The sequence below is a fragment of the Rhamphochromis sp. 'chilingali' genome (assembly GCF_963969265.1).
Source record: "Rhamphochromis sp. 'chilingali' genome assembly, chromosome: 11".
Classification (NCBI taxonomy): Eukaryota; Metazoa; Chordata; class Actinopteri; order Cichliformes; family Cichlidae; genus Rhamphochromis; species Rhamphochromis sp. 'chilingali'.
In genome coordinates, this window is record NC_137938.1 from 16,440,077 (window position 1) to 16,453,354 (window position 13,278).

Genomic DNA, 13,278 nt, shown 5'->3' on the forward strand with positions numbered 1-13,278 from the left:
AAATCCGAGTTTAACTGGAAATCACTCTAAAACCTTTATTGGTTTTCCCTCTTATTAGAACTTTTGTCTTAGTTTTACTTTTTCTTGGAATATTACTTTCAAAATTAGCATGTATTTTTAGAACGGCCCCACGGGAGTCCCTGGTTTGAAAAAAAAAATGTTCGTGGCTCCGGTGCGTCAGCCTGTGACTTCACTGGGCTGGAAGGAGCAGAGATGCTCTGCAGGAAGCTCCCAGTCATGACTGTGTGAGCGGTGAGACGAGAGCGAAGCGTGGAGCCTGCAGCACCTCCTCTCCTCTGGCTGCAAACTTCAGACCTCTTTATGATGTGTGAAGGGAAAAGCGCGCTGGAGTTTGATTTGATGGCTTTTCGATATCACAAAGTGGAATGGATTTCGCTGAGAAGAACAGACAATTTGACTGGATCCTGTGCGGATGAAATTAAGTTTTTAAAGGATTTATAGAAAGGGGCTCTTGGTGGATACAGTTCGTACTGTGGCCCTGCAGAGATTTTTCACTGTGTAATGCATGTTTCTGAAAGCTCGGTGTAATTTTCTTAAAACTCCAAAGAGCGACAGCTTCCTCTTGTCATGAAAAATCTCACCATGGATAACATGACTGTGGAAAATGACACTTCGGTGCACGACAACCAGACCCTTGGAGTGTGGACTGACTATTCATTTGAATACAAGGTGGCCAGCGTGTTTTTGGTGACTCTAATATGTGGGGTTGGGATCGTGGGGAATGTGATGGTCATACTGGTAGTCCTGACCACCAAACACATGCGGACTCCCACTAACTGTTACCTTGTGAGCCTGGCGGCGGCTGACCTAATGGTCCTTACGGCCGCCGGGCTGCCCAACATCACCGACGCCCTGCACGGGCAGTGGGTGTACGGCTACGCGGGCTGCTTGGGCATCACTTATTTCCAGTACCTGGGGATAAACGCGTCCTCCTGCTCCATAACCGCCTTCACAGTGGAGCGCTACATCGCCATCTGCCACCCTATTAAAGCGCAATTCTTGTGCACTCTATCCAGGGCTAAGAAAATCATCATGCTGGTGTGGGCGCTCACCTCTGTTTACTGCATCATGTGGCTCTTTCTGTCAGACACTAAAAAGTTGATCTATGACAACGTGGTGCTGCTCACCTGCGCCTACAAGGTGTCCAGGAGTCACTACCTGCCCATCTACTTCACGGATTTCACGGTGTTTTACGTGCTCCCTCTCATGCTGGCCACGGTTCTGTACGGACTGATCGCCAGGATACTTTTCATCAATCCACTGCCTTCGGATCCGAAGGACAGCACCAAGAAGTGGAAGAAGGAGACGACTCAGGGAGGGAGGATGATTAGCACCAGCTCCTCCAGCAGCACCACGGCTGCCTCCCGCAGACAGGTAGCTCATTATCGTCACCATCATCCCTGTAGCACTTTTCTGCGTGAGTTGGGTTGCGGAGGGACTGTATTTCGTTCCAATTAAAAACAAGTTAAATGTTTCATTTCCAGCAGATTTATTCTGCTTCTCTGCCTTTTCTTCTTCTTTTTAAATCCAGATAGATAGTCTGACAATGAAATGTAGCCCTGCGTTCAGTTATGCTAGTCTAAGTTTATGGTGACAGGAAAAAACCTGTCTGTTTGGGATTTGGAAGATTTTGTACCGCATGAAACAGAATGAGAACACCCAACCTGGGTTCCTTGGCTTATAAGCGTTTCTTTAAATAGAAAGAACGCTTTTTAAAAAGCCGTTTCTTTAGTGAAAGATCCACAGCTTCGTGGATTACAGACATTGAGAGAAATTAGACTATGTCTTCTCGTCCTTATCTCCGTGTGAGGGGGTAAAATTTTAAAAATCCTGCAAAAAACAAAAAAATCTCAAAAATCCTCAACTGCAATTCCATCAATGCTGCACCCATATCAGAGGCGGGGCTACATTCTTAATGGTTGTATTTCAGGCCGACATTGCAGGCACACACGTGTCTGCAGTCACGGTGCATGAGTAGTTGGTGGATTGTTGCGTTTCAGACACGTCTGTAGGGTGAGACCTCACCCTCTCCTGACGAATTTTCACTCGGACCCAAGCAGACCATGCAAATGCCTAAACTATACTGTCCCTCTAGCACAACAGGGAGGGCCTGTCTTAGTAAGGGGGTTTATGGAGGGGTTTAGGACAAATTCATATACCTAAACGCAGCTTCTGTTAATCTTATTTTATTCTGAAAACTTTCCATTAATCTTTAGTTCCTAAAGTACTGGTAACTGAGCCTGGTGGAGTGTAAAACCAGCCAGTTCATTTCCCTTTCTTTCTTTCTTTCTTTCTTTCTTTCTTTCTTTCTTTCTTTCTTTCTTTCTTCGTGGAACAGAGGAGATTCTATAGCTTAGGACTGAATAAGAAGCAGAAATTTTGAGATAGTCCATCCTAAATATAGGCCAAAAAATGAATTATCTTATCTTATCTATGTCTTTTGTTAAACACACGGCCACATGCAGTACTGCTAAACAGTCTAAAACAATTTCACTATCTATCTTCTGTTTAGTTTTTTCTTTTTAACATTTTAAAAACAGTTTTATGAATAAAACTGAATCCTCTAAAGGTAAGGACACCATGCCAGACACCTAGGTAGGCTGCAGGGAGAGATGTTTGTTTATCAGATCAGGGGAAGAAGCCTTCCTGGAATGACAAGGGGGTGTGGTAACCCTGAGGGAGCTCCATGCTCTGCTGGGTAGTCAGATCAGTTAACCCTAACTCAAATAGACTTTTAGTCCTTTTCTCCATCAGTGGGGTTTTTATTCTAACACATTTCTGCCAAAGCACAGCCAGATTTGCTTGTTATCGTCAGCATTCACAACTCAACACAGACACAACCAACAACCCCTCCCTCCTACCACATACCTTACCGAGTTACCTAAATGTCAACAGCAGCTAAAATTAGGCACTCCACTTGCTGATGGCACCTGCTCTGCCCCTATCCAAGTCAATTAGACTCACCTCACTGCAGCTGAGACAACATGTCATGAATATGGATACGGGTTGATTACATGCACGTTTAAACATCAAGATTTTTACCCGGCAACTAAATTAATAAATCCAATCTTTGTAAAGTTGTGATTAACGATTTGATCCAGTTACTTAATAAATTATATAAACATTAAATAGGTGTTCAAATAGGTCACTAATATTGACGAGAGACTTTCAAGCTGGAAAGATTTTTATCTCATCAAATCTTTTCATTTTTTTAACTGGATAGTTTGGTATGAGCCACTGATGTGTAGCATCAATGTTGCTTTGATTAAGTGATGCACCAATTGAGCAACAAGCTGATCAGCAGTATACTTGTCCCTCTTTCCCATGTTAGAATCATGGTAAAAACTATCCAGTCCCTGAGGGGTGTGCTTATGTAGCACACCCAAATTTTGTATAAATCCGCTGTAAAAAGGACCCATTTTCACTTTTGTTTTTTCTGATGTCATTATCCTCGGGTGACATAGGAACACACTGTACATGTAAACCTAATAAGCTTGCTTCACAGTACACCCATCTGGTGTGTGCTGCTAATTCAGGTGATTTTTGTACAATGCGAGTGACTCCACCCTAAAACACTTACCAGATAAATAATTGGCAAAACCCCAGTGCAGCAGTAAAAAGGTCAATCCACGCCTCGGTGTATGTGTAGCCTTGTTATTTGTTGCAATGTTCGAGCAGACCTGCTGGCATTTTCACAGCTTTTACGATCAACAAAGTTCTCAATTCAAATTATACCCCTAGTATATACAAGTGCAATCAGGTGAACGAAGAAGAGTTTTTGGCTTGAAACAGGTGATTTTCTGGTACTATAGCATGCTGTATTATAAGTTAGACCATTTTTGGCAACCTTTTCATGAAAATGTCCAAAGGTTGTGACAGTGTCTTGGTTTGCTGGTTCCAGATGATCAAAGTTGAGCACAAAGGTCTAAAGACAAAAGCAGAGTTCTGTATTTGATAGGGACTCAGAATTTCCAATCACCAAACTGGAAAAGTCGAAGAAAACACCCACTTGATAACTTGGACACATTTACTCAGCTCTGACATTCAAATTTTGTTCATAACCACTATGGTCAAAGGAAACTCTTATTACTGTCCACAGTAATCCATGTTTGACAGTAAGGCTCAGCGCTGGCACCTTCCTGCCTTTGCATTTGCATGCGTGAAAAGCTTTACGCTGAGAGGTGCAGCATGACCCCTAAGAACACAGATCCGAGCAGGCATCAATGGCATGACATTGATGAAGTCAGACACAGCATAAAAATGAGGAGCTAAGCTGGAGGTGGGTCACGTTGTATATGAGATTTGCAAGTGGGAAACACAGAAGTGTATCAGCTGAACCACCAGCTGTTTGCTTAGCTGTTATCAGCTCATATTGATACTGATATAAATAAATGGTCGTGACAAGTTTAAAATTTTTTAAAACAAGGTTTTTTGAAATTTAGTGTGGGGCAGCTTTCCTCTTCTGAGCTCAATATTGTTGTCTTTAAATATTGTAGTAACGCTCCACCATGTGGGAGCAGGTGAATGATGACCCCATATATGCTGCAGTTTTAAATCTTTGAACCCTGGTCAGAAGTTTTGTCATGAGTTTTTAAATCATGGCGTGCTGTTTTTAAGGACATTTTTTGTGCCATGAAAGCACATGTTGAGCTTTTTGTTTGCCATTTCAGGCTGTACCCATTGTAAAGAGATTAAATAACCAACACAGTGGCTGGGTGGAGGTGGCTTAAAGGCGGGAGAACAAAGGTTCATAAGGTCAGGAGGTAAACTGCTTATCCCCGCCTCAGGATTTGATTTTACCTTTTTTTTTCTTTAGAATTTTACATTTTGCCTATTCAATTTGGCAACACCACCAATTTTCAAATTATCCCAGTGCCTTCACATGAACCTTGAAATTAAAAAAAAAAACAACTTAGATTATCTGGTCAGTTGGTGACACCTGTGGTCACTAATAAGGATTTGTTTTGTTGTTGTTGTTGTTTTGTGTAGAGGTATTTTTAACACATTGTACTGTGCTCTGACATCTGAAACAAATAGGCTGTTTCACAGGAAAAGCCACTTCACCAGCTGAATGTTTCCAATGAGAAGCAGAAGTGTTTGATGTTCTGCAGCTGTATAATAGGGATGTTGATAGGCTGACCACACTGAGAACAAATTTGTAGATGAACTACAGAGTTGCATACATTAAATAAATTAAATCCCAAAGGAATCACAGTCAAAACTATGCAGAGTGTTAGTTACAGACAAAAACTAATATTAGCAAAAAAAAAGTTAGGGGTGAAATTTCATACACCACATAAAGATGTTTTTTCATTTAACTGTGGGGAAGGCGCAGCTGCATGTAAAGACAATGTCGATGCATGATAGGGTGTTGGTTTTGTGCATGCTGGCTCATAGCTTACTGGGTAAAAAGCTGTTGAACAACCCTGTGCAGTAGTGCAATGTGTTGGGCTTCATTTACACCTGATGAGCATTTAAAAACTTTTTATTATGCTGTCCGAAACAGGTTCGTCTTGTAAATGAGTTATTGAATCTCAGTGAGATTACCTGTAAAAATAAAAGTTAAATAAAAAAAAAAGCTTCTTTAACACATGAATGAATTTTTTTCCCAGGTGACAAAGATGCTCGCTGTGGTGGTGATCCTGTTCGCCTTACTTTGGATGCCCTATCGTACCTTGGTGGTGGTCAACTCTTTCCTGGACAAGCCCTACCTGGACACCTGGTTCCTGCTCTTCTGCCGTCTCTGCATCTACCTAAACAGTGCCATCAACCCCATCATCTACAACGCCATGTCTCAGAAGTTTCGTGCCGCTTTTAAGAAATTGTGTCACTGTGGCCCTCAGCGCATGGAGAAGCCTGCTTCCTACAGCGTGGCCCTCACCTACAGTGTCATCAAGGAAACGTCCAACGGGGAAAGTCCTGACCACTTCACCACAGTTATGGATGAGCTCCACACACCGTCTGCTCAGTACCTACCTGCCAGCATCCTGCCAAATGCCAAAAAGATGGTATATGAAGAGCCTTCTCCGTCGAGCAGGGATGTCAAGGCCTGACTAGAAACAACCTTTTTTCACCTTGTTCACTGCAAGTGAACAAAAAAAGGAGAAACTCCAGAGTGTGCCTGAAACACAGCTTAATCCCTAGTCCATTCCCTCATTATCAAACAATACTTAAATAGTCAGCTTCAGACAGAAGTATATACTAAATGGACGTTCACTCATTTTCATTTCATTTTCTTAACCGCTTGTTAACTTGGGTTTGCAAGCAGCTGGCGCCTATCCTAGCTATCATATGGTGAAAGGCAGGGTGCACCCTGGGAAGTTCGCCAGTCTCTTGCAAAGCAATCACACGGAGACAGACCACCATCCACGCTCACCTTTACAGCTAAGAGTAATTTAGAATCACCTGTTAGCACAACACACGTCCTAGAGGAGTACCCACAGTGACTCCATAGAGGCACAGCGAGAACATACAGTGGATTCAAACCTAGGAACTGGCTGTGTGATGAGACCTTGTTTATGTACAACTGTTCTTCATATTTATGGCTGATGTGACTGTTGAGCGATCACTTTCTATTCGCTTGACTCTGCCCAGCTTCCTCTCCCTGTTCTGGGAATGGAGCTCTTATTTTCCTTTGACCTAAAGTGGTTAGTAACAGTCAGACGATTACTTTTATCACCACAAGTATGCCATAAGCATACCACATTGCACACTGACAACTAATCATAGTAGTATTCTGTTACATCGACAGTTCGGTTGATGACTTTCTGTCAGTCTAATGACATTTTGATATAATTTCATTCTCTGGCCAGGTGTGTGTTAGCATGGAGCAGGTGCCCATGTTGTATTATTCCTTTTGTTAATCTTATTCACAGCACACGGCAACATTCATGAGTAGACCAAGAGGATGTGAACCCTCTACCATGACATGCTGTCACACTGGACTATAGTTGAAATAGCAACACACTAAACACACTAAAATAAAGATAAATTATTTCAGTGGGGTGGACAACTAGATGCTAGCGCAGGTGTTCAAGAGTTTACAGTGAACCTATAAATGAGGTTCATTTAGATGCGTCCCAGCAGATTCCTGGGTTCAAGTTTTCATTTTATTTATCATCAAGCATTTTATAAAGTTTATCTGTAATGTAACTAAGTGCTTTTGCTGTAAAGTAACATTTTACTTTCTTTTATGTTTACATTTTTGAGTGTTCTGTACAATATTAGACTTTTGTTTTGTTTCTGTGCTTGGACTGCATACACTGTATCACCTGTACATCAAAGCCTCTCATTTCTCAGTCGTTAAAATGTTCTGTCATGATAAATATTTATATTGTCTGCATTACGCAGCCCCATAGGATATCGTTTTACCAACCCTACCATACACAAAAGCAAATACAAAACTCTTTTTCCGTTGCTAATGTACCACTAGAAGGCTAGTACAGGATTTTACATAAATCCAATGCACATGACATTTTAGTCTTGCTACAGCACTACAGGGAAAACACAGATGTGGAATTATGTGACCTTTTAAAAATAGGTCTAAATATGAGAACAACTTTATCTTGCTTTCTCAATTTAAAATCCACTGATGGCTAACGATTTCTCTGTGGATTTCAAACTAAACAGTGACAAACACTAAAGTCTTCTGTTGGCTACTGTGACTATGACAGCTGTGGAATCAGAGCCCGTGGGGGGGGGGGGGAGGGGGGGGGGGTGAGTGGCCGGTGTATCATAATGATAAGAGAAGAATGTGTAGCTCTGATGTGCAGAAAGAGAGGCTGTTTGTTAAAGGGTCTGGTAACAGTCGTGACAGTAATTCACTGAAACTGCAGATTGCAGCACTTTTGTGGGATTTATCCGCTCAGCAAAACCCAACAGAGCAATGATGGAAGGTGTAAATAGATCGCAACGACGTGCCATACTTGAGCTGGCGCAATCCACACTGTGTATATTGCTCACACCCCACTATTAAAGGATGAATTTTCTAGTGTTTCTTTGAGCTACATGTACAGTGTGTGTAAACTGAAGACGGCTCAAGGGGATAAATAAGTAAGGAGCTCAGTGAGAAGGGCCTTTTTTGTGTTAATCTAAAGGCTTTTTTCTGTCAATATTGTGAAGTTGCTTGAAATTGATTGTGCAGTGCAATGTGAAATTCAATTGGTATTGTGTTTTCAAACATGTGGCAGCAAAATGGAATTTGTATTTTTCATTTTTAAAAAAAATAATAGCTCATTTTGATCTATTGTTCCATCAGTGTGTTTACCATCATTTCACAACAGCGGGTGGGGGCTGAACTCCAAAGTGGAAGAAAAAGACCGTGGTTTGTAGTAGTTGTAGCGTAAAGTACCTCTTATTCGTACAAGTTTCAATTTCTTCCTTTGTTCTCGGTTGAAACATATTTCTTTGACAAACAGCTGCGATGGAGATTTTTTGTTCTGCACGGTGCACTGTCTGCAGCATGAACTCAGGCTTTTGTGAAGTGCTACCTGATGAGTTTCCATCTGATGCAGTGTGGGGTTTTTTGTGCACTTTTCTTTCTGCAGGTGGCTTTTCTCTGCTTTATCAGTTTGATGGCTTGTTTTGTATTTTGTAACCTTCTTTGTCAATAATAAACACAGATGATAATTACACGACGCTGGAGATGGTGCATTATTGCTACGTCGATATACGCTCTTTTGTTCCCGATTCTCTACAGCTCCACCACTTCTGATCTATTACCAGCAGCCATTGAAGAAACTGCCTCATCCAAGATACCCTTATGAATCAGGCACAGATAGCTCTGCGAGCTGCAATCACACCGAGGACATCAATCACAGGTGTTGATTGCTTCGTTCTGAAACCACTCAGCATGTGGTGGCCTCGTCTCCTCTCGCTGAAAACTATCAGAACCCAAATGTGCTCAAAACAAATAATGTGACAACCGTGTGAAATTTATGTTTACTGTAGGTAATGTCACTAAATATCTGATCCGTCAAAGCTCCCTCAATTTTGTTAAGTGATAATGCCACCACTGGAGTCACACAGTAATTTCCCATGCACTGTGATGGAGCTGGAAAGAGCTTAATGTGCCAGGAGAGAATGTCCCTGGAACACGGAGGCACTGTTTGCCGACTGCATTTCATCAGCTGCACGCACTCTAGCTGTAATCTGACTGGCACACAATTGTTTTCACAAATGCATGTGAAGACACAGATTTTATTTTAATCCCCCTACTGTTTGTTGCTCTGTGTCTAATTTGTAAACTTATTTGGAAAGCTTTCCGCTTGTGGTGGAACTTGAATAATGAAAAAAAAAAAGGTCTTTTCAGCAACTCCCTTATTCAGAAAGCTCTGCATATTTGAGTTGGCAGGTTTTATACTGGATGCCATTCCTGAAGCAACCTTAAAGGGATTTGCGTCTTCTCAAAATAGCGATCTTTCACATCTTAAGTGAATGTGAAAAATGCTAAACTATGGAGCTACTAAAAGTAAGAATAATATTATCCATCAAATTCATCTGTAGCCTTCATTATTGTATCTTTTTTGATGAATGAAATTACATTCTGGTGGAAGCAGAGAGTGTTCTAACTGGACAAGCAGGAGGATGACAACTGATGCGTGAATTTTGAGATGTCTACCAGCTCATCCCTGCTTGTTATTTTATCACTGCTCCAGCTGGCTGTTCTTGTCAGGCTAAAATGACCCTCTGGCCACTGGTAAATGTCCCAGTGCTCCAGATAGGCAGTCTGCCACAGAATGTTTTAAACTATGGACTCAGGCTCACGTTCTTCAGTATGCAGATCTATTCCTTTTTAGCCTGACTTGTCAAACTGACTTGCTTTTCTTTTTTGATTGTTACCTGCAACGTGTTCTAACTAGAAACTGCAACTAAATATTTTTGGAAATGGGAGTATAAATATAAGCTAATCAGAATCAAACAAAGTGTGTCTCAAAGCTATAACTCTTTCCTTTCTTCAGTGTCTTTTAATGCTAAAAAAAAAAAAAAAACTCAAGCAAACTAAAATGCAGCACTGCAAACCATGTGAGAAGTTCACACTGCTTTTTGCTCAGATGTTCTGGGGGCAGTAAGTAAGGAGAAGGAAAGTCTTGTGTTTCTGAATATTGCATATATCTGTGATTAACCTCTGCTCCTTTCCAGGTCATCTGCTACTTCAGCTAGTATACAGGCTCACAGGTGTGAAAGATTACCTAAAACTAATACTGAGATCAGATTATGGAAAGTATGTATGTGCAACAATTATTTTCCCCTATCACACTCTGTCCAAAAGAAAAAAATGCATATGACTTTAGCAATGTAAGCATTGTGGCCTTACAGTGATAGTGCCTCTGTTCCAGACTGCATAGTGCTGATATTTCTCTGAGGGTGGATTGCCTTAAAAGTTTGCGCATGAATCTCAGAGGATAAATCGAGATGGCTTTGATGATCACTGGTCTTTTTTATCTTGTGCTGCCCTGAGGTTCAAGTATGTGGCTCTTTGTGAAATGTCCTGACAGCTATTGAATGAATTTCCATAAACTTTCCAACAGACATTCATGCCTACTTAGGATAAATTATTAGCACTTCAGCTCAGAATTATAGCTTGTTCAATAATTCAGCTCGTGATCTACTCCAATGAGTGAACATGGCAAATAATTGCCAAACATTAGCATGTTAAAGATGAGAACATGCCACACAGATTTGAAGAGTTGTCTGTACCTAAGTATGGCTTAATAGCACAACCTTTAATCTTTACTCCTGCTTCTTTTTTTATGCTTGACAATGGTAGAACTTGTTCTTGCGCAATCAAAAACACGGTGATGGGAAAGCCGAATGTTTCACAAAATTTCAGTGAGTTCGTCATCTGTCGGGTTCAGATTTGAGGGTCGGGAGTATTATAACAGAGCTGATTACATATTCACACTGCCCACCCATTCGCCTAGTTTCTTTGAACTGGAATAAAAATGCAAAGCCCACCTTCACTGCCAAGTGATGGTGAAAGGTTCAGTTGTCATTTGTAAAACCATTTCAGCCATTGCTGCAGCTGAAAAGAAGAAACCATTGAACAGCACCTTCAGGGCTCTAACACAGGTCAAGGTGAAACCTGGAAAGTCAAAGAAACATGCAAACAAATAATTCCAAGAATATATGCACATAATCAGTGACCTCCTCAAAGAAGGAACACATACATAACTACCACGCAAAAAGGATGAAGCGCTAAAGAACTTGTCTTTCTTCTCATTCCCTCATTCAAACTCAAAGAGTTTGGGGAGTTTGCAAGTGAATTTCCAGTTTAGAATAAGCTTTCTGGCATAGAGGACAACCTAGATGTCTGTGAGGTGAGTCCAGTGGCAGAACCCCAAGCCAGGCAATGCAATGAGAGTGTGAGGTATTAATTCTGAGTCTATCTGACAGACATTTAATTGCCGTGGCTCAAACCTTTTCCATTACAAAACAAAGACCAAAAACTGATGATCAGCCAAGTTTGCAACTCATGCAGGTAGCACCACCAGCTGCAAAGTGACTTACTCTGCTCAGTGAACTCAGTGTACAGTTTTGAACTGCATTAAATTGTTTCTAATGAGAATACATTAAATCCGGTGCCCCAGTACCCAGATGCTGCTGTCTTTGAGTGCTTTCCACCTCATTTACATCACAATAATAGTAATTATGTTACAAGAAGGTCAGGATAATATTTCCATATTCATGGAGTTCAAATGTGAATGAATCTTACGGTGATTGAAATATCAACTGACATTAATTGGTGCTACCTTTTATACAGTTAGTCCCTAAGCATATTTCTCATGTGTGACCACTAAATCAAAGCTTCATTAGAGAAACAGCTGAGTAAACCCCAGCAGTTGATATACTGACATGCAACTAATTCAAGCTTGCCAAGACACCTGCCTTTGATTATACTCCTGTCAGAGTATTACACTACTAAATAGGAGTAAAAGCCACAGAGGTACCAGCTTTTTCCACCGACTGTTTCTAAACACATTTATTCAGTGAAAAGGAGTAATGATAATAAAGATGCACTGGCCTGGGAGAGCCACATTGCTTTGACAGAGTTTCAAACTATTGAAAAGTAGACAGGAAGTCAGACTGAAGTAGCCAAGAGGATTAAACGCCTCAGCAGTGGGCAGCTACACCGATGGCATGTTCCTGGCTTATTCCCTGCTCAGCTTTCTAGCCCTATTACATATTCAGTGCCGGGTAATTTTCATGTCCATTTTGAATATGAGGAGCAAGACGGGAAATTATGTTTCAACCCTGAGCAGAATGCCAAGAAAGAAATTTTAATGGGCAAAGAACACTGTTGTGATAATTTAGCTCTTATTCAAATTAGAAGAATAGAATAGAATAATCCTTTAATTGTCCCACAAGGGGAAATTTGGTTGTAACAGCAGCCAAAAAGACAAATATACAAACAAACAGTACACAGGACACGGAACAGAAACATACACAATTTTTCTTACATATTTACATTAAGATGTAAATACAATTACCATTGTAGGCTGGATGTGAAAGGATGTGAAATATTGTAAAAGTAAAAATAGTTGAAATACAACAGCACAAGTGTGCACATAGAAATATTGCTTTGACCACAGACAATATGAGAGAGTCAGAGTCAGATTGATTTCTAATTGAAATGAAAGGTTTTTTTTCATTTTCATCTTAATAATAATTTAAAAATAACTGTGCAAATATGTGTCCTGAGGCACTTCAAAAACATTTGCTTCTAGAAAGGCGTTGCTTTGACTTAAAGAGGAATTCACTGAGATGTATATGCTACTGCTAACTAGCTAGCAACAGTAGTTAGCCAAGACAAGCTACACCTTATGTGATCCTGATCAAACTGTCAATAAGGATATTAATATAATAGAATAAAAGCAGAATTATAAATTCACTAATTTGTGTGTATCAACATTTTGAGATATGTGCACATAAATATTTGTTCTCACTTTAATTTACCTCTCATTTTCAGAGTGCAAATGATTAGCAAAACAACTATGGTGGCATTTTGAAAAAAATAGGGATTCATCACATCACAACCAGGAAGTAATTCCAAAAACATAAAAATACAAAGTTAAAGTGAAAAAAAAAAGAGAACTATACAACTCAAATAGCAGACAGCAGTAGGATGGTCAAAGAGGTTGGAATTATGGCTGTTCTTTCCAATCCAGTAACTCCGCAAGTGGCAGTCATTATGTATCTGCTAATTGACTTTAAGAAACAAACTTTAACTGGTCCGTACACTGACTTTGTCTGACATCA

At 40.5% G+C, this 13,278-nt stretch overlaps 1 protein-coding gene across 1 annotated transcript; it reads left to right on the forward strand.

Moving 5' to 3' along the window:
• The first annotated feature begins 214 nt into the window (after positions 1–214).
• On the forward strand, positions 215–6,565 carry trhra (thyrotropin-releasing hormone receptor a). The gene is made up of 2 exons (XM_080897331.1): positions 215–1,395; positions 5,634–6,565. The coding sequence occupies exons 1-2, from the start codon at positions 589–591 to the stop codon at positions 6,072–6,074; spliced, it is 1,248 nt and encodes a 415-aa protein (XP_080753457.1). The 5' UTR covers positions 215–588; the 3' UTR covers positions 6,075–6,565.
• Positions 6,566–13,278: the final 6,713 nt, after the last annotated feature.